Genomic DNA, 17,636 nt, shown 5'->3' on the forward strand with positions numbered 1-17,636 from the left:
CTTCCTGGTTCTGTCATCCTCTCTCCAGAGGTCCTACTGTCAACAATACTTAGTTTATAGATGGGGGGACGTACTACCCCTCTATCAGCTCCCTCCCTCTCTCCATCCCTCTGTCCCTTCATCCCTCACATCCATCACCCTGTCAATCAACCAGCGAAGGGTCACTCACACACACACACACACACACACACACACACACACACACACACACACACACACACACACACACACACACACACACACACACACACACACACACACACACGTTTGCTGGACCCATCTGCTGAGCTCATCATAAGTGTGTGTCCACAGGGAGCTTGTCAGAATGACTGACAGCCCAGCTAAAGTAGATGGGGTGAAACTGCTCAGGGTGCTATCCCGTTTTAAATTGACCATTGAGTCAATATATAATAAAGATGAACCCATAGAAGAGACCAATCCAACGGCCACTGTGAAAAAATAACACGCACGCACACAAACAAATACGTTTGTTTTACTATCCTTGTGGGGACCAAACATTTGATTCCTATTCTTAATCTGATTTCTCGTAACCCCCAACCCTTAACCTAACCCTTAACATAACCCTAACGCCAAATCCTTAACCTAACCCTAACGCCAAACCCTAAACCTTTAACTTAACCATTAACCCACTTCTTAAGGCTAGGGGGCACTATTTTCACATCCGGATGAAAAGTGTGCCCAAAGTAAACTGCCTGCTACTCAGGCCCAGAAGCTAGGATATGCATATTAATATATTTGGATAGAAAACACTCTGAAGTTTCTAAAACTGTTTGAATGATGTCTGTGAGTATAACAGAACTTATTTGGCAGGCGAAACCCCGAGGACAAACCATCCAGGATTGTTTTTGTTTTGAGGTCACTCTCTTTTCAATGGGTTTCTATGGGGATCTAGATTTCTATGGCACTTGCTTGCAGTTCCTATCACTTCCACTGGATGTCAACAGTATTTAGAAATTGGTTGATGTTTTTCCTTTGAGAAATGAAGAAGTCAGGCAGTTCAGAACGAGGGTTGAGTGAAGTGTACTGTTTGTTAGAGACGCGTGACCTGAAGCTCGCTCCACTTTGTTTTTATCCGCTATTGAACGCAGTTTATCCCGTCTTAAATTTTATCGATTATTTACGTTAAAAAATACCTAAAGTTGTATTAGGTAAGTTGTTTGAAATGTCTGGATCAAGTTTACAGGTAACTTATTAGATACTTTGTAGTCATGTTGTGCGAGTTGGAACCAATGTTTTTTCAGAATCAAACGCGCCAAATAAATGGACATATTGGGGACATAACGACAGAATTAATCGAACAAAAGGACCATTTGTGATGTTTAATGGACATATTGGAGTGCCAACAGACGAAGATCTTCAAAGGTAAGGCATGCATTATATGTTATTTCTGACTTTAGTGTTGTGCCTGGCGGGTTGAACTATGATTTTCATGTGTTTGTTTGATGGGGTGCTGTCCTCAGATAATAGCATGGTTTGCTTTCGCCATAAAGCCTTTTTGAAATCTGACACTGTGGCTTGATTAACAAGAAGTTCATCTTTAAACTGGTGTATAACACTTGTATGATTTATGAATTATTATTATGAGTATTTCTGTTTTTGAAATTTGGCGCGCTGCTATTAACCTAACCCTAATTCCTAACCGCAACCCTTAACCTAACCCTAATTCCTAACCCTTAACCTAACCCTAACTCTTAACCTAACTCTAACTCCTAACCCTAATCCTAAACCTAACTCCTAACTCTAATCCTAAACCTAACTCCTAACCCTTAACCTAACCCTAATTCCTAACCGCAACCCTTAACCTAACCCTAATTCCTAACCCTTAACCTAACCCTAATTCCTAACTCTTAACCTAACCCTAACTCCTAACCCTTAACCTAACCCTAACTCCTAATCCTAAACCTAACTCCTAACCCTTAACCTAACTCTAACTCCTAACCGTAATCCTTAACCTAACCCATAACTTAATTCTCACCATAACCCTAATTGTAACCCTAAACCTAACCCCTATACCAAAAATGGCCCTTTTCCGTGTGGGGACCGGCAAGGATAGTGAAACCACACACGCACACTCTGTCCTACTCAGACAGCTCTGTTAGCAGTGCAGCCAGAAGTCTCATTACTGCAGTTCCGCAGAGAGACTCAGCCTATACCCCAAATGGCACCCTATTCCCATTATAGTGCACTACTTTTGACCAGAGCCTTATAGGGCCCTGGTCAAAAGTATTGCACTATGAAGGGAATAAGGTGCCAAATGGGACGCAGATTCAAGACTCGCTGGCTGCTTCTCATTATGCTGTCTGGCCTCCACACATAGCAGAGCAGCCATTACCACAGGGCCTGGACCCTGCACACCACCCCATTACCACAGGGCCTGGACCCTGTACACCACCCCATTACCACAGGGCCTGGACCCTGTACACCACCCCATTACCACAGGGCCTGGACCCTGCACACCACCCCATTACCACAGGGCTTGGACCCTGTACACCATCCCATTACCACAGGGCCTGGACCCTGTACACCATCCCATTACCACAGGGCCTGGACCTTGTACACCATCCCATTACCACAGGGCCTGGACCTTGTACACCATCCCATTACCACAGGGCCTGGACCCTGTACACCATCCCATTACCACAGGGCTTGGACCCTGTACACCACCCCATTACCACAGGGATTGGACCCTGTACACCACCCCATTACCACAGGGCCTGGACCCTGCACACCACCCCATTACCACAGGGCCTGGACCTTGTACACCATCCCATTACCACAGGGCCTGGACCCTGTACACCACCCCATTACCACAGGGCCTGGACCCTGTACACCATCCCATTACCACAGGGCCTGGACCTTGTACACCATCCCATTACCACAGGGCCTGGACCTTGTACACCATCCCATTACCACAGGGCCTGGACCCTGTACACCACCCCATTACCACAGGGCCTGGACCCTGTACACCATCCCATTACCACAGGGCCTGGACCTTGTACACCATCCCATTACCACAGGGCCTGGACCCTGCACACCACCCCATTACCACAGGGCCTGGACCCTGTACACCACCCCATTACCACAGGGCTTGGACCCTGTACACCACCCCATTACCACAGGGCCTGGACCCTGTACACCATCCCATTACCACAGGGCCTGGACCCTGCACACCACCCCATTACCACAGGGCCTGGACCCTGCACACCACCCCATTACCACAGGGCCTGGCCACCACCCCATTAACACTGTAGACACAACCCTGCACACCACCCCATTAACACTGTAGACACAACCCTGTACACCACCCCATTAACACTGTAGACACAACCCTGCACACCACCCCATTAACACTGTAGACACAACCCTGTACACCACCCCATTAACACTGTAGACACAACCCTGCACACCACCCCATTAACACTGTAGACACAACCCTGCACACCACCCCATTAACACTGTAGACACAACCCTGCACACCACCCCATTAACACTGTAGACACAACCCTGCACACCACCCCATTAACACTGTAGACACAACCCTGCACACCACCCCATTAACACTGTAGACACAACCCTGCACACCACCCCATTAACACTGTAGACACAACCCTGCACACCACCCCATTAACACTGTAGACACAACCCTGCACACCACCCCATTAACACTGTAGACACAACCCTGCACACCACCCCATTAACACTGTAGACACAACCCTGCACACCACCCCATTAACACTGTAGACACAACCCTGCACACCACCCCATTAACACTGTAGACACAACCCTGTACACCACCCCATTAACACTGTAGACACAACCCTGCACACCACCCCATTAACACTGTAGACACAACCCTGCACACCACCCCATTAACACTGTAGACACAACCCTGCACACCACCCCATTAACACTGTAGACACAACCCTGTACACCACCCCATTAACACTGTAGACACAACCCTGCACACCACCCCATTAACACTGTAGACACAACCCTGCACACCACCCCATTAACACTGTAGACACAACCCTGCACACCACCCCATTAACACTGTAGACACAACCCTGCACACCACCCCATTAACACTGTAGACACAACCCTGCACACCACCCCATTAACACTGTAGACACAACCCTGCACACCACCCCATTAACACTGTAGACACAACCCTGCACACCACCCCATTAACACTGTAGACACAACCCTGTACACCACCCCATTAACACTGTAGACACAACCCTGCACACCACCCCATTAACACTGTAGACACAACCCTGCACACCACCCCATTAACACTGTAGACACAACCCTGCACACCACCCCATTAACACTGTAGACACAACCCTGCACACCACCCCATTAACACTGTAGACACAACCCTGCACACCACCCCATTAACACTGTAGACACAACCCTGTACACCACCCCATTAACACTGTAGACACAACCCTGCACACCACCCCATTAACACTGTAGACACAACCCTGCACACCACCCCATTAACACTGTAGACACAACCCTGCACACCACCCCATTAACACTGTAGACACAACCCTGCACACCACCCCATTAACACTGTAGACACAACCCTGCACACCACCCCATTAACACTGTAGACACAACCCTGCACACCACCCCATTAACACTGTAGACACAACCCTGCACACCACCCCATTAACACTGTAGACACAACCCTGCACACCACCCCATTAACACTGTAGACACAACCCTGCACACCACCCCATTAACACTGCAAATAATACTCAAACCCATTGGACTTGAGAAAGGACTATAACACTGCAGTAACACTGTAATAACACTGTAATAACACTGTAGCAACACTGTAATAACACTGTAGCAACACTGTAATAACACTGTAGCAACACTGTAGTAACACTGTAGTAACACTGTAGTAACACTGTAGTAACACTGTAGTAACACTGTAGTAATGCTGTAGCAACACTGTGGTAACACTGTAGCAACACTGCAATAACACTGTAGCAACACTGTAGCAACACTGCAGCAACACTGCAGTAACACTGCAGTAACACTGCAGTGACCCTGTAGTAACACTGTAGCAACACTGCAGTGACCCTGTAGTAACACTGTAGCAACACTGTAGCGACACTGCAGCAACACTGCAATAACACTGTAGCAACACTGTAGCAACACTGTAGCAACACTGCAGTAACCCTGCAGTAACACTGTAGTAAAACTGTAGTAACACTGCAGTGACCCTGTAGTAACACTGTAGCAACACTGTAGCAACACTGCAGTAACACTGTAGTAACACTGCAGTGACCCTGTAGTAACACTGTAGCAACACTGCAGTAACACTGTAGTAACACTGCAGTGACCCTGTAGTAACACTGTTGCAACACTGTAGCAACACTGCAATGACACTGTAGCAACACTGTAGCAACCCTGCAGTAACACTGTAGTAACACTGCAGTGACCCTGTAGTAACACTGTAGCAACACTGCAATAATACTGCAGTGACCCTGTAGTAACACTGTAGCAACACTGTAGCAACACTGCAGTAACACTGTAGTAACACTGCAGTGACCCTGTAGTAACACTGTAGCAACACTGTAATAACACTGTAGCAACACTGTAATAACACTGTAGCAACACTGTAGCAACACTGTAATAACACTGTAGCAACACTGTAGCAACACTGCAGTAACACTGTAGTAACACTGCAGTGACCCTGTAGTAACACTGTAGCAACACTGCAGTAACACTGTAGTAACACTGCAGTGACCCTGTAGTAACACTGTAGCAACACTGCAATAACACTGTAGCAACACTGTAGCAACACTGTAGTAACACTGCAGTGACCCTGTAGTAACACTGTAGCAACACTGTAATAACACTGTAGCAACACTGTAATAACACTGTAGCAACACTGTAATAACACTGTAGCAACACTGTAGCAACACTGTAGCAACACTGCAGTAACACTGCAGTGACCCTGTAGTAACACTGTAGCAACACTGTAGCAACACTGTAGTAACACTGCAGTGACACTGTAGCAACACTGTAGCAACACTGCAGTAACACTGCAGTGACCCTGTAGTAACACTGTAGCAACACTGTAGCAACACTGCAGTAACACTGTAGTAACACTGTAGTAACACTGCAGTGACACTGTAATAACACTGTAGCAACACTGTAATAACACTGTATCAACACTGTATCAACACTGTAGCAACACTGTATCAACACTGTATCAACACTGTATCAACACTGTAGCAACACTGTATCAACACTGTATCAACACTGTATCAACACTGTAACACTGTAGCAACACTGTAGCAACACTGTAGTAACACTGCAGTAACACTGCAGTAACATTGCGGTAATGCTAACAATGTGAGCTGAGGCCTACTCATGGCCATTGGCCAGTGCTGACCACTACATACAGCAGGGGTCAGTGATGTCTGACTCTGAAGCCCCACTACTACTACTGGCTCTGGGTAGGAGCTGCTCCTCAGGTCTAGGATCAGTTTACATACCCCAATTCTAACCTCTACCAAAGGGGACACACACACAGAACTGACCTGAGATCAGTTAGCTTAGATAGCCTGCTCTATTGAAGGAGAGCGAGAGCGTAAGTACAATGGAGTGTGAGAGAGAAAAAGAGAGGGAGGCTGTGTGTGTAATGTGCGCATGCCTGTGTGTGTGTGTGTGTGTGTGTGTGTGTGTGTGTGTGTGTGTGTGTGTGTGTGTGTGTGTGTGTGTGTGTGTGTGTGTGAGCGTACAGCCCGCTGTAGGAACAACTTCTGCACATCTTTACTTTGAACAACCGTTTGAAACGTTAAATTAGGACAGACCCTATCACTTCACAGCTCTGACTGTTGCTTCGGGCTTGAATCAAATCGGCATGCCAGTGTGTTGAGTGCCGGAATACGGCATGTGACAAGCGCAATAACAGAACAGCTTTTCTCACGGCCTTTAGACACAGCCCATCATCCCAGGTTGGCACCCTGTCCATCACGTATCACACCGTGCCATCTTCCACTCCACCATAGCTACCATGACAGGCACTGACATCACATGGATTTAGTTCCGGGTTTGTAAACAGCGGCGAGGAAAGGAAATACTCTGACGTGAGACTACTTCGACCCACGCCTCATCAGAACGCCACGGAAATCGACCACTGATCAGACCACCACCAACAGCTTGTGAGCGAGGAAACATACCGCGGTCCTCCGACGTAATAAGACGACTTCATCTAACCTGGAAGTGAACTTCAGCGATGTAAAGTGTATTTTTTTTATTTACCCAGGTTAGCCTCGTTGAGATCAAATCCATTTTTTTCAAGAGAGACAGGGACCAACCGAGAGAGCAGCAAATATCAGACATACTGTAACAACTTACAGACACAGACAAACCATAAAATACATTTTTTTTGTTGTTGACAAAGACACACATACATTTCAATGACAGAGACATACAAACATGTAAACTTAGACTACAGAATCTAACCAAGAATGGTAATGTAAAGATCACAGACAACGATCAACACGTGGATGAATGGGTCAGTGAAGTAACGATACAGAGGAAATACTCTTGACACCCTGAAGACTACGTTATCTTAAATCCAGTAATGTAAGAATACAGATTACCAACGCTGCCTGGGATTATTGGGTCACTTAATATGCGGTGAGGTAATGGTGCACAACATCTCATAGTAGAAACAGAAGGAGAGGCGAGAGAGTGAGAGACAGAACGGGAAAGAGACACGAGAGTGAAAAAGAGAAAGCGACGAGCAGAGACAAAGATAAGGAGGAAGAGAGAGAAACAGAGAGGCAGAAACGGGAAAGAGAGGCCAAACTCCATCAGCGTGTCACGCGTCTCACCTGAGCGTCTCAGCCATGCGTCTCAGGTCCTCGTTCTGCTGTTTCAGTCTCTCCAGCTTGGCCAGGATCTTGGACAGCTCTCTGCTGGATCTCTCCGGGTGCTCGCTGTCCTTCACAAGGTGACCTCCGATGTAAAACAGCAGTGTGCCCCACGCCAGGAGCACAAGCATGATCCAGCGCCACGAACCTGCCCATGGGCGCATCTTTCACCCCTCTTGGGCCTCTGGGGCTGGGGTGGAGGGGTGAGGGATGGGGGGGGGGTGAGCAGCACTCCCGTCACAATAGGCCTTGAGGCATGGTGAGAATGCCGGAGGGCGTAGGGGGGGGGGGGGGAGATGTAGTTCAGGTAGGGTTGGCGGGGTTAGTTAATGCATGGCTATGGTTCCTCCAGGGAGTTAGGATGTCCGAGTCCTCTCTGGTCTAGGCTGGACTGGGCGTGGGCTGATCCTGGCTCTGGTAGTCTGGTCAGCTCACTGATGTCGCCCTCTGTGTCTCTGTAGTCCTGACTGACTGGCAGACGGCTCGGTCTCGCTGCGTCTCTACGGAGTGGCCTTGTGGAATACTTCCCTCTGTTCAAAGAGCAAACAAAGTAGGGTTGGTCACTGACAAAAATCTGAGAGAAACCGCAGCCCTTATCTTCTTCCTCCACCCGTCCTCTCTTTCTCTGTGACAAACCAGAGTCAGGAGCCCCTCGCTATACGAATCCCCCACACAGCGGTAAACAAACGCCACATGCCACTCAGCATTACATCAACAAACTGACTGAAAACACCACAAACCCACTTCTGCACACCACAAACCCACTTCTGCACACCACAAACGCGCCACTCAACTTAACACAAACCCACCGAACGCAACTGAAAATCCACCGCCGTTCCAGAGCTCAACCAACGGCTAGCAGCCTGCGAGAGAGAACACTGAAAATAGATATGCAGCTACCAGTACTTCCCTTGTCTAATAATAAAACTGGGTTAAACCATTGCTATGTGGAGGAGCGTGCGGATGTCACCATAGAGGTGTCCTCCTCCCCTCTATTTGAGGAGAGATCCCCCCCCCCCCTCCCCCGACACAGCTCTGTTCACATGCATACACTCCTCCCCCAGGACCGGGCCACACACACAGTCTCAGAGCAGGCAGGGCGATCACACACACGCACACATTTTGACATCACAGGCCAGCAACGAGTTGAACGGTTCAGCAACGATAATGGATACGGCTGAATATTCTATATTCATTACAGGGGATATAGAATACTTATCCCTTCATTACAAATGACCGGCGGGCTGGCTGAATACATAAGAGACTAGTTAGTTATGGATTTCTGTGTGGAGAATATACAATGTATTATAGATTGTAGCAGTGGTTGGGGCCGAGCGCGAACAAAGGGCGGACTCAATTAATGAATCAACAGACTGACCTTCAGCTGTGTAGTGCTGCCTGCTTGTCTGTCAAGTTTCAAGTACAGTGAAATGGCTTTCGTGCTCTTTCCCGACAATACAGTAATCAACATCGGTAGTACTATACATAATAACATTTTAAAAAGGCAAGAACAAAATCACAAGAGAAATAGAAATAAGAAGAACCACGAGAAAGCAAGCACAGTAAACTATATACAGGGTCAGTTCCAGGGTCAGTGCCAGTACCATACTGTATGTGCAATGTGCAGGGATAGCAGGGACACTGCAGTGGTTGAAGACTCGTATTTGGGTCATCAACGTGCATTGAAATGACTTAGGAAGTGTGAACACTTTGGAGAGTTGTGTGACCACTTGGAGACACCAGTTCGTCCTCTCACACAAACCTTTGTATTAAAAAAAAATGTTGCACCTACCCCACATTTCCCAGGAATACTTTATCATGTTACTGAATGTACCCAGAGTATTTTAAGATTCAGTTATCAACACATGCGGTGAATAGTACAGTAAATGTAAAATGCACATAAAATCAAAGGTGTAATGTTTGGATTAAGTCTTGTGTCAGGTGAACTGTTGTGTCCTCAACTTTTGGTCTAATCATTTTCCCATAATCTTCAAGCTGTTCACTTTCAATTGCTTCACTCTTAGAAAAAAAGGTGCTATCTAGAACCTTAAAGGGTTCTTCGGCTGTCCCCATAGGATAACCCTTTAAAGAACCCTTTTTGGTTGCAGGTAGAACCCTTTTGGAACCAAAAGGACCAGAAAGGTTTCTACCTGGAACCAAAAAGGGTTCTCCTTTGGGAACAGCCAAATAACCCTCTTGGAACTAAGAGTGTACCATGCTTATGCATATGCATTTAATATTTATTCTGTAAGAAACATTTAAATTTAGCCCTACCCATATAGGCCAATTCCCACAAGTGTAAAGGGTTAAGATGACTTCAACTGTCAATACTTATGTACCTACGTTGACTCAACAAAGATCAACGTGTTTAATCAACTTAGAAATTCACAACCAAAAAGTCAAATCAACTGAAACAACATAACAGCTGTGTTGACTAAACATGTCAAGTTCAGATGTCTCTCTCTCTACCACATTTCTCTCTCTCTCTCTCTCTCTACCACATTTTTCTTTCTCTCTCTCTCTACCACATTTTCTTTCTCTCTCTCTCTACCACATTCCTCTCTCTCTCTCTCTCTCTCTCTCTCTCTCTCTCTACCACATCTCTCTCTCTCTCTCTACCACATCTCTCTCTCTCTCTACCACATCTCTCTCTCTCTACCACATCTCTCTCTCTCTCTCTCTCTCTCTCTACCACATCTCTCTCTCTCTCTACCACATCTCTCTCTCTCTCTCTCCTCTACCACATCTCTCTCTCTCTCTCTCCTCTACCACATCTCTCACTCTCTACCACATCTCTCTCTCTACCACAGCTCTCTCTCTACCACAGCTCTCTCTCTCTACCACATCTCTCTCTCTCCCACATATCTCTCTCTCTCTCTCTACCACATCTCTCTCTCTCTCTCTACCACATCTCTCTCTCTCTCTCTCTACCACATCTCTCTCTCTCTCTACCACATCTCTCTCTCTCTACCACATCTCTCTCTCTCTACCACATATCTCTCTCTCTACCACATCTCTCTCTCTACCACATCTCTCTCTCTCTCTCTCTCTACCACATCTCTCTCTCTCTCTCTCTCTCTACCACATCTCTCTCTCTCTCTCTCTACCACATCTCTCTCTCTCTCTACCACATCTCTCTCTCTCTCTACCACATCTCTCTCTCTCTCTACCACATCTCTCTCTCTCTCTCTACCACATCTCTCTCTCTCTACCACATCTCTCTCTCTCTCTCTCTCTACCACATCTCTCTCTCTCTCTCTACCACATCTCTCTCTCTCTCTACCACATCTCTCTCTCTCTACCACATCTCTCTCTCTCTCTACCACATCTCTCTCTCTCTCTACCACATCTCTCTCTCTCTACCACATCTCTCTCTCCCACATCTCTCTCTCTCTCTCTCTCTCTCTACCACATCTCTCTCTCTCTACCACATCTCTCTCTCTCTACCACATCTCTCTCTCTCTACCACATCTCTCTCTCTCTACCACATCTCTCTCTCTCTCTACCACATCTCTCTCTCTCTCTCTACCACATCTCTCTCTCTCTCTCTACCACATCTCTCTCTCTCTACCACATCTCTCTCTCTACCACATCTCTCTCTCTACCACATCTCTCTCTCTCTACCACATCTCTCTCTCTCTCTCTCTCTCTACCACATCTCTCTCTCTCTCTCTACCACATCTCTCTCTCTCTCTCTCTACCACATCTCTCTCTCTCTCTCTACCACATCTCTCTCTCTCTCTCTCTACCACATCTCTCTCTCTACCACATCTCTCTCTCTCTCTCTCTCTACCACATCTCTCTCTCTCTCTCTCTCCCCCACCACATCTCTCACTCTCTCTCTCTACCACATCTCTCTCTCTCTACCACATCTCTCTCTCTCTACCACATCTCTCTCTCTACCACATCTCTCTCTCTACCACATCTCTCTCTCTCTCAAATTCAAATTCAAGCTGCTTTATTGGCATGAAAAACATTGTGTCAATATTGCCAAAGCAACAATGTATACAATATACATTGTAATAAAATTATAAACAATGACAAATAATAATATAGAATGGCAGTAAATAATAATACAAAATTAAATATAAAAATAGTAACAATAAAATGGTAACAGTCAATAATCGAATGTAATGTAATAAAAAAATGAAACTATAACTAACTTATAACTAAATAACGGTCATCTTCACCATTACATTGGTACTACAACTACTATCATCATTACCACTACTACCACCACCACCATCATTAAACTGCTATCATTACCATTACCACCCATACCATTACTACTTGGAATGATAAACAACAATAATAATAGTAATAACAATAACAGCAATAACAATAACAGTCATAATAAGTAACAGTCATAATACTGCTTACTATGCAGATGTTATTATTCAGTGTCCCTCAGGCTATGGCAGGCAAATACATATTTGGCTGCAAGAGGAGCCATTGCTCCTTCGCCCATGAGTATTTTTAGTTTTTCCTCTGGGTTTAATAAGTTAAAATTTGGAATAAATGTAGACATTTCTGTGAATAATGAATCTCTTGGTGAGGAATATTTATCACAGTAAAGGAGAAAGTGCATCTCTGTTTCTACCTCCCCTGTCAGGCAGTGACCACATACACGCTCCTCTTTGGGTAGCCATGTCTTTTTATGTCTGCCGGTTTCTATTGCCAATCGGTGGTCACTCAGCCTGTACTTGGTAAGGATCTGTCTCTGCTTCGTATCTCTGACAGAGTAGAGATATTCAGCCAATTCATATTCTCTGTTTAGGGTCAGATAGCAATTTAGTCGGCTTTGGGATTTTGTTTCGTTTTTCCAATGTTGTATATATGAGTCCTTTGATTGGTTCATGATTTTGTTTATTGGAATTCTTTCTTTTGAAGCAGTACTGGTGTCAGCTTGGTTGGTGAGGTCCAACACCAGCTGACTGAGAGGGCTCGTTTCTGGGCTCAGCTCTTGGGTTTGAAGTGCTTTAAATTGCAGACTCGAATTTGGACTTGAATTTAGATGTAGCCAAAATTTTAATGATCTTTTCTGTATTTTAATTATTACTGGAAAGCGGCCCAATTCTGCCCTACATGCATTAGTTGGTGTATTTCTCTGGACTTGTAGGATTTTCCGACAGAATTCTGCATGTAGGGCTTCAATTGGATGTTTGTCCCACATTTTAAAGTCCAGTTTATTGAGTGGCCCCCAAACCTCACTTCCGTAAAGAGCTATTGGTAGGATTACACTGTCAAATATTTTGGTCCAAATTCTAATTGGGATGTTGATTTTGAATAATTTCATTTTTATTGCATACAATGCTCTGCGGGCTTTTTCTTTGAGTGCATTCACTGCCCTATTAAAGTTTCCCGATGCAGATATGGTCAGACCAAGGTAGGTGTAATTTTTTGTGTGTTCAATGATGGTGTTGTTCAGTGTGAATTTATATTTGTGTTTCTGACATCTGTTTTGTTTTTGGAAAACTCTCTCTCTCTCTCTACCACATCTCTCTCTCTCTCTCTCTCTCTCTCTCTCTCTCTCTCTCTCTCTCTCTACCACATCTCTCTCTCTCTCTACCACATCTCTCTCTCTCTACCACATCTCTCTCCTCTACCACATCTCTCTACCACATCTCTCTCTCTACCACATCTCTCTCTCCTCTACCACATATCTCACTCTCTCTCTACCACATCTCTCTCTCTCTACCACATCTCTCTCTCTCTACCACATCTCTCTCTCTCTCTCTACCACATCTCTCTCTCTCTACCACATCTCTCTCTCTACCACATCTCTCTCTCTACCACATCTCTCTCTCTCTCTCTCTCTCTACCACATCTCTCTCTCTCTACCACATCTCTCTCTCTCTACCACATCTCTCTCTCTCTCTACCACATCTCTCTCTCTACCACATCTCTCTCTCTCTACCACATCTACAGTTCCAGCTACAGTTGTAACCCCGAATGCTGATTGTAAATGACATTGTTTCAATAGAACATCTCATTAAATAGTCAATATTTGTTTTGCTGTTAAATAACTGCTTTAAGCTACTTAAGGCTTAAGGCTTCCACCTGGCAGTATCACTGTGATTATAGGTATGCTCCCACAGACACACACACAGACACACACACACCAGGGTTTCCGTTAGGAACATGTTGGTGCTGGACAACGTGACCGAAGATTTGATGAAATCTAAGAAATGCACCGTACCCATATGCATTGGGTGTGTAACCCATTAGGCCATCCACCCACGGCGCAGTATATATATATGACAGATATGAACATCCCTGTCAGAAAGAGAGAGTGAATCTAAAGAGGCAACAACGAGGATGGGTCGCTCATATGACTCGGATTTGGCTTCTGGATATTGAAAGAACGGTGATGAAAAACAAGAGGACAGGAGACAAATGGCACAATGAGGGGCGTCTTTCATACGCACCGCGCATGGAAAAAAGACCTAGCGGATTGTTGTCTTGCGGCTGTCAGTGAAAAGCATCGGAAACACGAGTGAAGATAATGTGTCTTCTGTAGAATAGAAAATGTCAGGACAAAAAAGAAGGGGGGGAGGCGGGGGGGCGAAGAGGGAACAGGTACTCCTTTCTCCAGGATGCACTCAGCTGTCTCACACCAATTCTTCCACATTCATTGTTTCATGTGAATTGTTTGCTGCTTGATTGTCGCTTTTTGATCAATTCCCCATTACATATATGTCACCAGTAGCAAACGCACCGTTAATCCCCATCATTTGGTTACATTCATTTCTGTTAATGCGCTCTATTCCTAATTAGACCTACAGTCATTTACCATCCTCCTTCTCAGAGTGGAAACGTTGTTTGCAGAGTTCTGTTACACTTGTGAGAAGCAAGTTCGGGTTTTTATTTTAGAACCATCATTTACGAGCTGTCCATTTTGTTGTTGTTGTTCATTGTCTTTTATTTGGAGTGCTCCATGTGAACAATGAGCGTTGGCCTGGTTTCTCTGTCCTGATAATGTTGAGGGAGTGTGCACCTGGGCAAGCATAGCAGTACCTGGCCTGCTGCGTGGAAATGTAGGAAAGTGCCCACTTGATTTCTGGTTGTCTAAGTCACCATGTCCACCACTAATAAGCTGAGCTTCTCAAGTCATTCTCTATTCACCTCACACAGGTGTGAAACATCCATTGCGGATGATAGACTAATAGTTCCTCACAGTAGGCCTATTTGAAAAATCTTTCCAACATTCCCCCCCGTTGATAATCACCAAGCCTCGGTGTGAAAGAGCAAAATATCATCATCTGATGATTTCATATATCCAGTGGAAACGTCTTAAAATACCTTTCCCTTGAGCAAAAACAGTTGTCTGTCCCGAGCTCACTGGTTTGGGAAACTCCGAGGGCCCAGAATAGGCTAGATGATACAACTTGCAAGTTCCCTGTAGACAGCTTCTTGCCTGAGCCAGTTGATTGATTTGATACAATGTTGCACTTCACTAGCAATAGCTCAAGTCAAGACGGATCGAAAGGAAGGCATGTGCGCTGAGTAGAGAGATTGCGATTGAAAGAACCCACATTTTCATCAGTATATTTTTTTCCATCTATGAGTTAGCCACCAATGATCCCGGTGTATCAATGTGTCCATCCAGCAAGGTAAGATATGCCTCATATTGAAGTAAAATACTCAGGTTTCAAACAATGAAGTATATTTTCAAAATGCATACTGCTTCCAGCTCACATTGTAAAATGGCTGATAGCCTGCCTACCGTTGTTTTTTCTCGCGGTCAATCTGTCCACTTTTATTTATCAGCTTTTCATTTTTTTTTTTACAGCCATGGCCAAAAGCCGGCAATTACCGGCATGCACCCCCCCCCCCCCCCCCCCCCACACACACACACACACACCCACACACAGGACAGTAATAAACCATATCAGGCCAGTAGCAACAGATGTTATGCTGTTATATGGGCCATGATGGTAGACCGAATGAAAGTCAACTGCCTGGGGAAAGGAAAGAACACTGAACGTTCGCTCAGTGGTGACCATTTTACACGGACATTCAGAATGGCCCATCTCATGTTCCTGTAGCGTGAGGCACGGTGTCAAATCAAATCAAATGTTTATATATACATATTTAGCAGATGTTATTGTGGGTGTAGCGAAATGCTTGTGTTCCTAGCGCCAACAGTGCAGTATTATCTAACAATTCATACAAGTACATGTAAAAGTACACCCCTTGGACAAGACGCTAGTCTGTACAGTACAGTACAGTACAAATAACAGTATGTTCTGTATCTGTGACAGGTTGGAATAAGCTGCAGGGTATTTATATAGGCAAACTGCCGGCCAAACCCTCCCTAACCCGGACGACGCTAGGCCAATTGTGTGTCGCCCCACGGACCTCCCGGTCGTGGCCGGCTGCGACAGAGCCTGGGCGCGAACCCAGAGTCTCTGGTGGCACAGCTATCACTGCGATGCAGTGCCCTAGACCACTGCGCCACCCGGGAGGCCTCTTGCCTTAATTATTTAATCAAACAGTGTGCTTAAAGCATCAGACAAGCTCAGTGCCTATAGTTGATTTGATTAAAACACATAGGATGTGTCTATATATGGAAAAATACTCGTAAAAATGTTTTGGACCGTTGTTGAATGCAAACAGATGGGAGATAGGTTACATTACTACACGTAACGAGATGTTCTATACTTTGGAGTGTTCGGAGCTACAGGCACTAGACAGATGGATGAGTAACAACAAGGTAATAAAATGAAACGTTACACCTGAACGATAATGTGATGATAATGCGAAAGGTTGCTGGTTTGAATTCCGAGCCGACTAGGTGAAAAATCTGCCGATGTGCTGTAAAGCAAGGCACTTAACCCTAGTTTCTCTGCATAACAGTGTCCACAAAATGACTTAAATGTATTTGTTCTCCCTCAGTCTGATAATCGTTTTATCTACCGCTCAGCCAATGGCTGCGTTGGATTCAGTTTGCTCTGCATCTCTCAGCCAATGGTGGCATCTAATTCCATTTGTACTGCCTCTCTCAGCCAATGAATAATTGAGTCGGTGCCATATTATACCAGTACAGCACTGAGCCCGAGTTCAGACCCGTCACAGTCAAAAAGAAGAGAAGTGACGAGGAACTGCATCTTTTATAAATATTAGCCTTTATTAATATTCAACATCAGGAGAACGAGAAGGAAGGAGACGTCTTTTGGCACCCTAATCAAAGTTAGCTTAACTCTCATCTTTCTCTCTTTCTCCTCTCCAGAGCGAAGGGATGCTATATGGGTTAGGCAACAACCCTAATCTCTCTCTCTCGCTGAAAAAATACTGGATGGGTAGGTAACGACCCTATGCATAGTAAGAAACTAGGCTACCTTGTCCTTAGATGATTCTAGTAAGTACCTGTCTCTCAGGGGTATTCTATAACAGCAGTAGTGTGTGTGTAACTAGGCAAGTCAGTTAAGAACAAATTCTTATTTACAATAACGGACTACACCGGCCAAAACTGGACTACGCTGGGGAAATTTTCCTCTGCCCTATGGGACTCCCAATCACGGCCGGTTGTGATACAGCCTGGAATCAAACCAGGGTGTCTGTAGTGACGCCTCAAGCACTGAGATGCAGTGCCATAGACCGCTGCGCCACTCGGGAGCCCAAGTGTAACGTCTGTCGGTCTCTAGTCTCTAGTCCTCCAATGTCCACACCCTCCCTAGGCCCCGCCATGAGCTCTGTTCTGTTCAACGG

At 45.5% G+C, this 17,636-nt stretch overlaps 1 protein-coding gene across 1 annotated transcript in view; it reads right to left on the reverse strand.

The window, feature by feature from the left end:
- Positions 1-17,636, reverse strand: part of LOC120060481 (alpha-(1,6)-fucosyltransferase-like) — a 123,202-nt gene that overhangs the window by 26,485 nt on the left and 79,081 nt on the right. Inside the window, exon 3 of the mRNA XM_039009831.1 lies at positions 7,887-8,455. Coding sequence (XP_038865759.1) covers positions 7,887-8,089 — 203 coding nt within the window. The 5' untranslated portion in view covers positions 8,090-8,455. The remainder of the gene's footprint in view (positions 1-7,886; positions 8,456-17,636) is intronic.

The sequence above is a fragment of the Salvelinus namaycush genome, chromosome 15 (genome assembly GCF_016432855.1).
Source record: "Salvelinus namaycush isolate Seneca chromosome 15, SaNama_1.0, whole genome shotgun sequence".
Classification (NCBI taxonomy): Eukaryota; Metazoa; Chordata; class Actinopteri; order Salmoniformes; family Salmonidae; genus Salvelinus; species Salvelinus namaycush.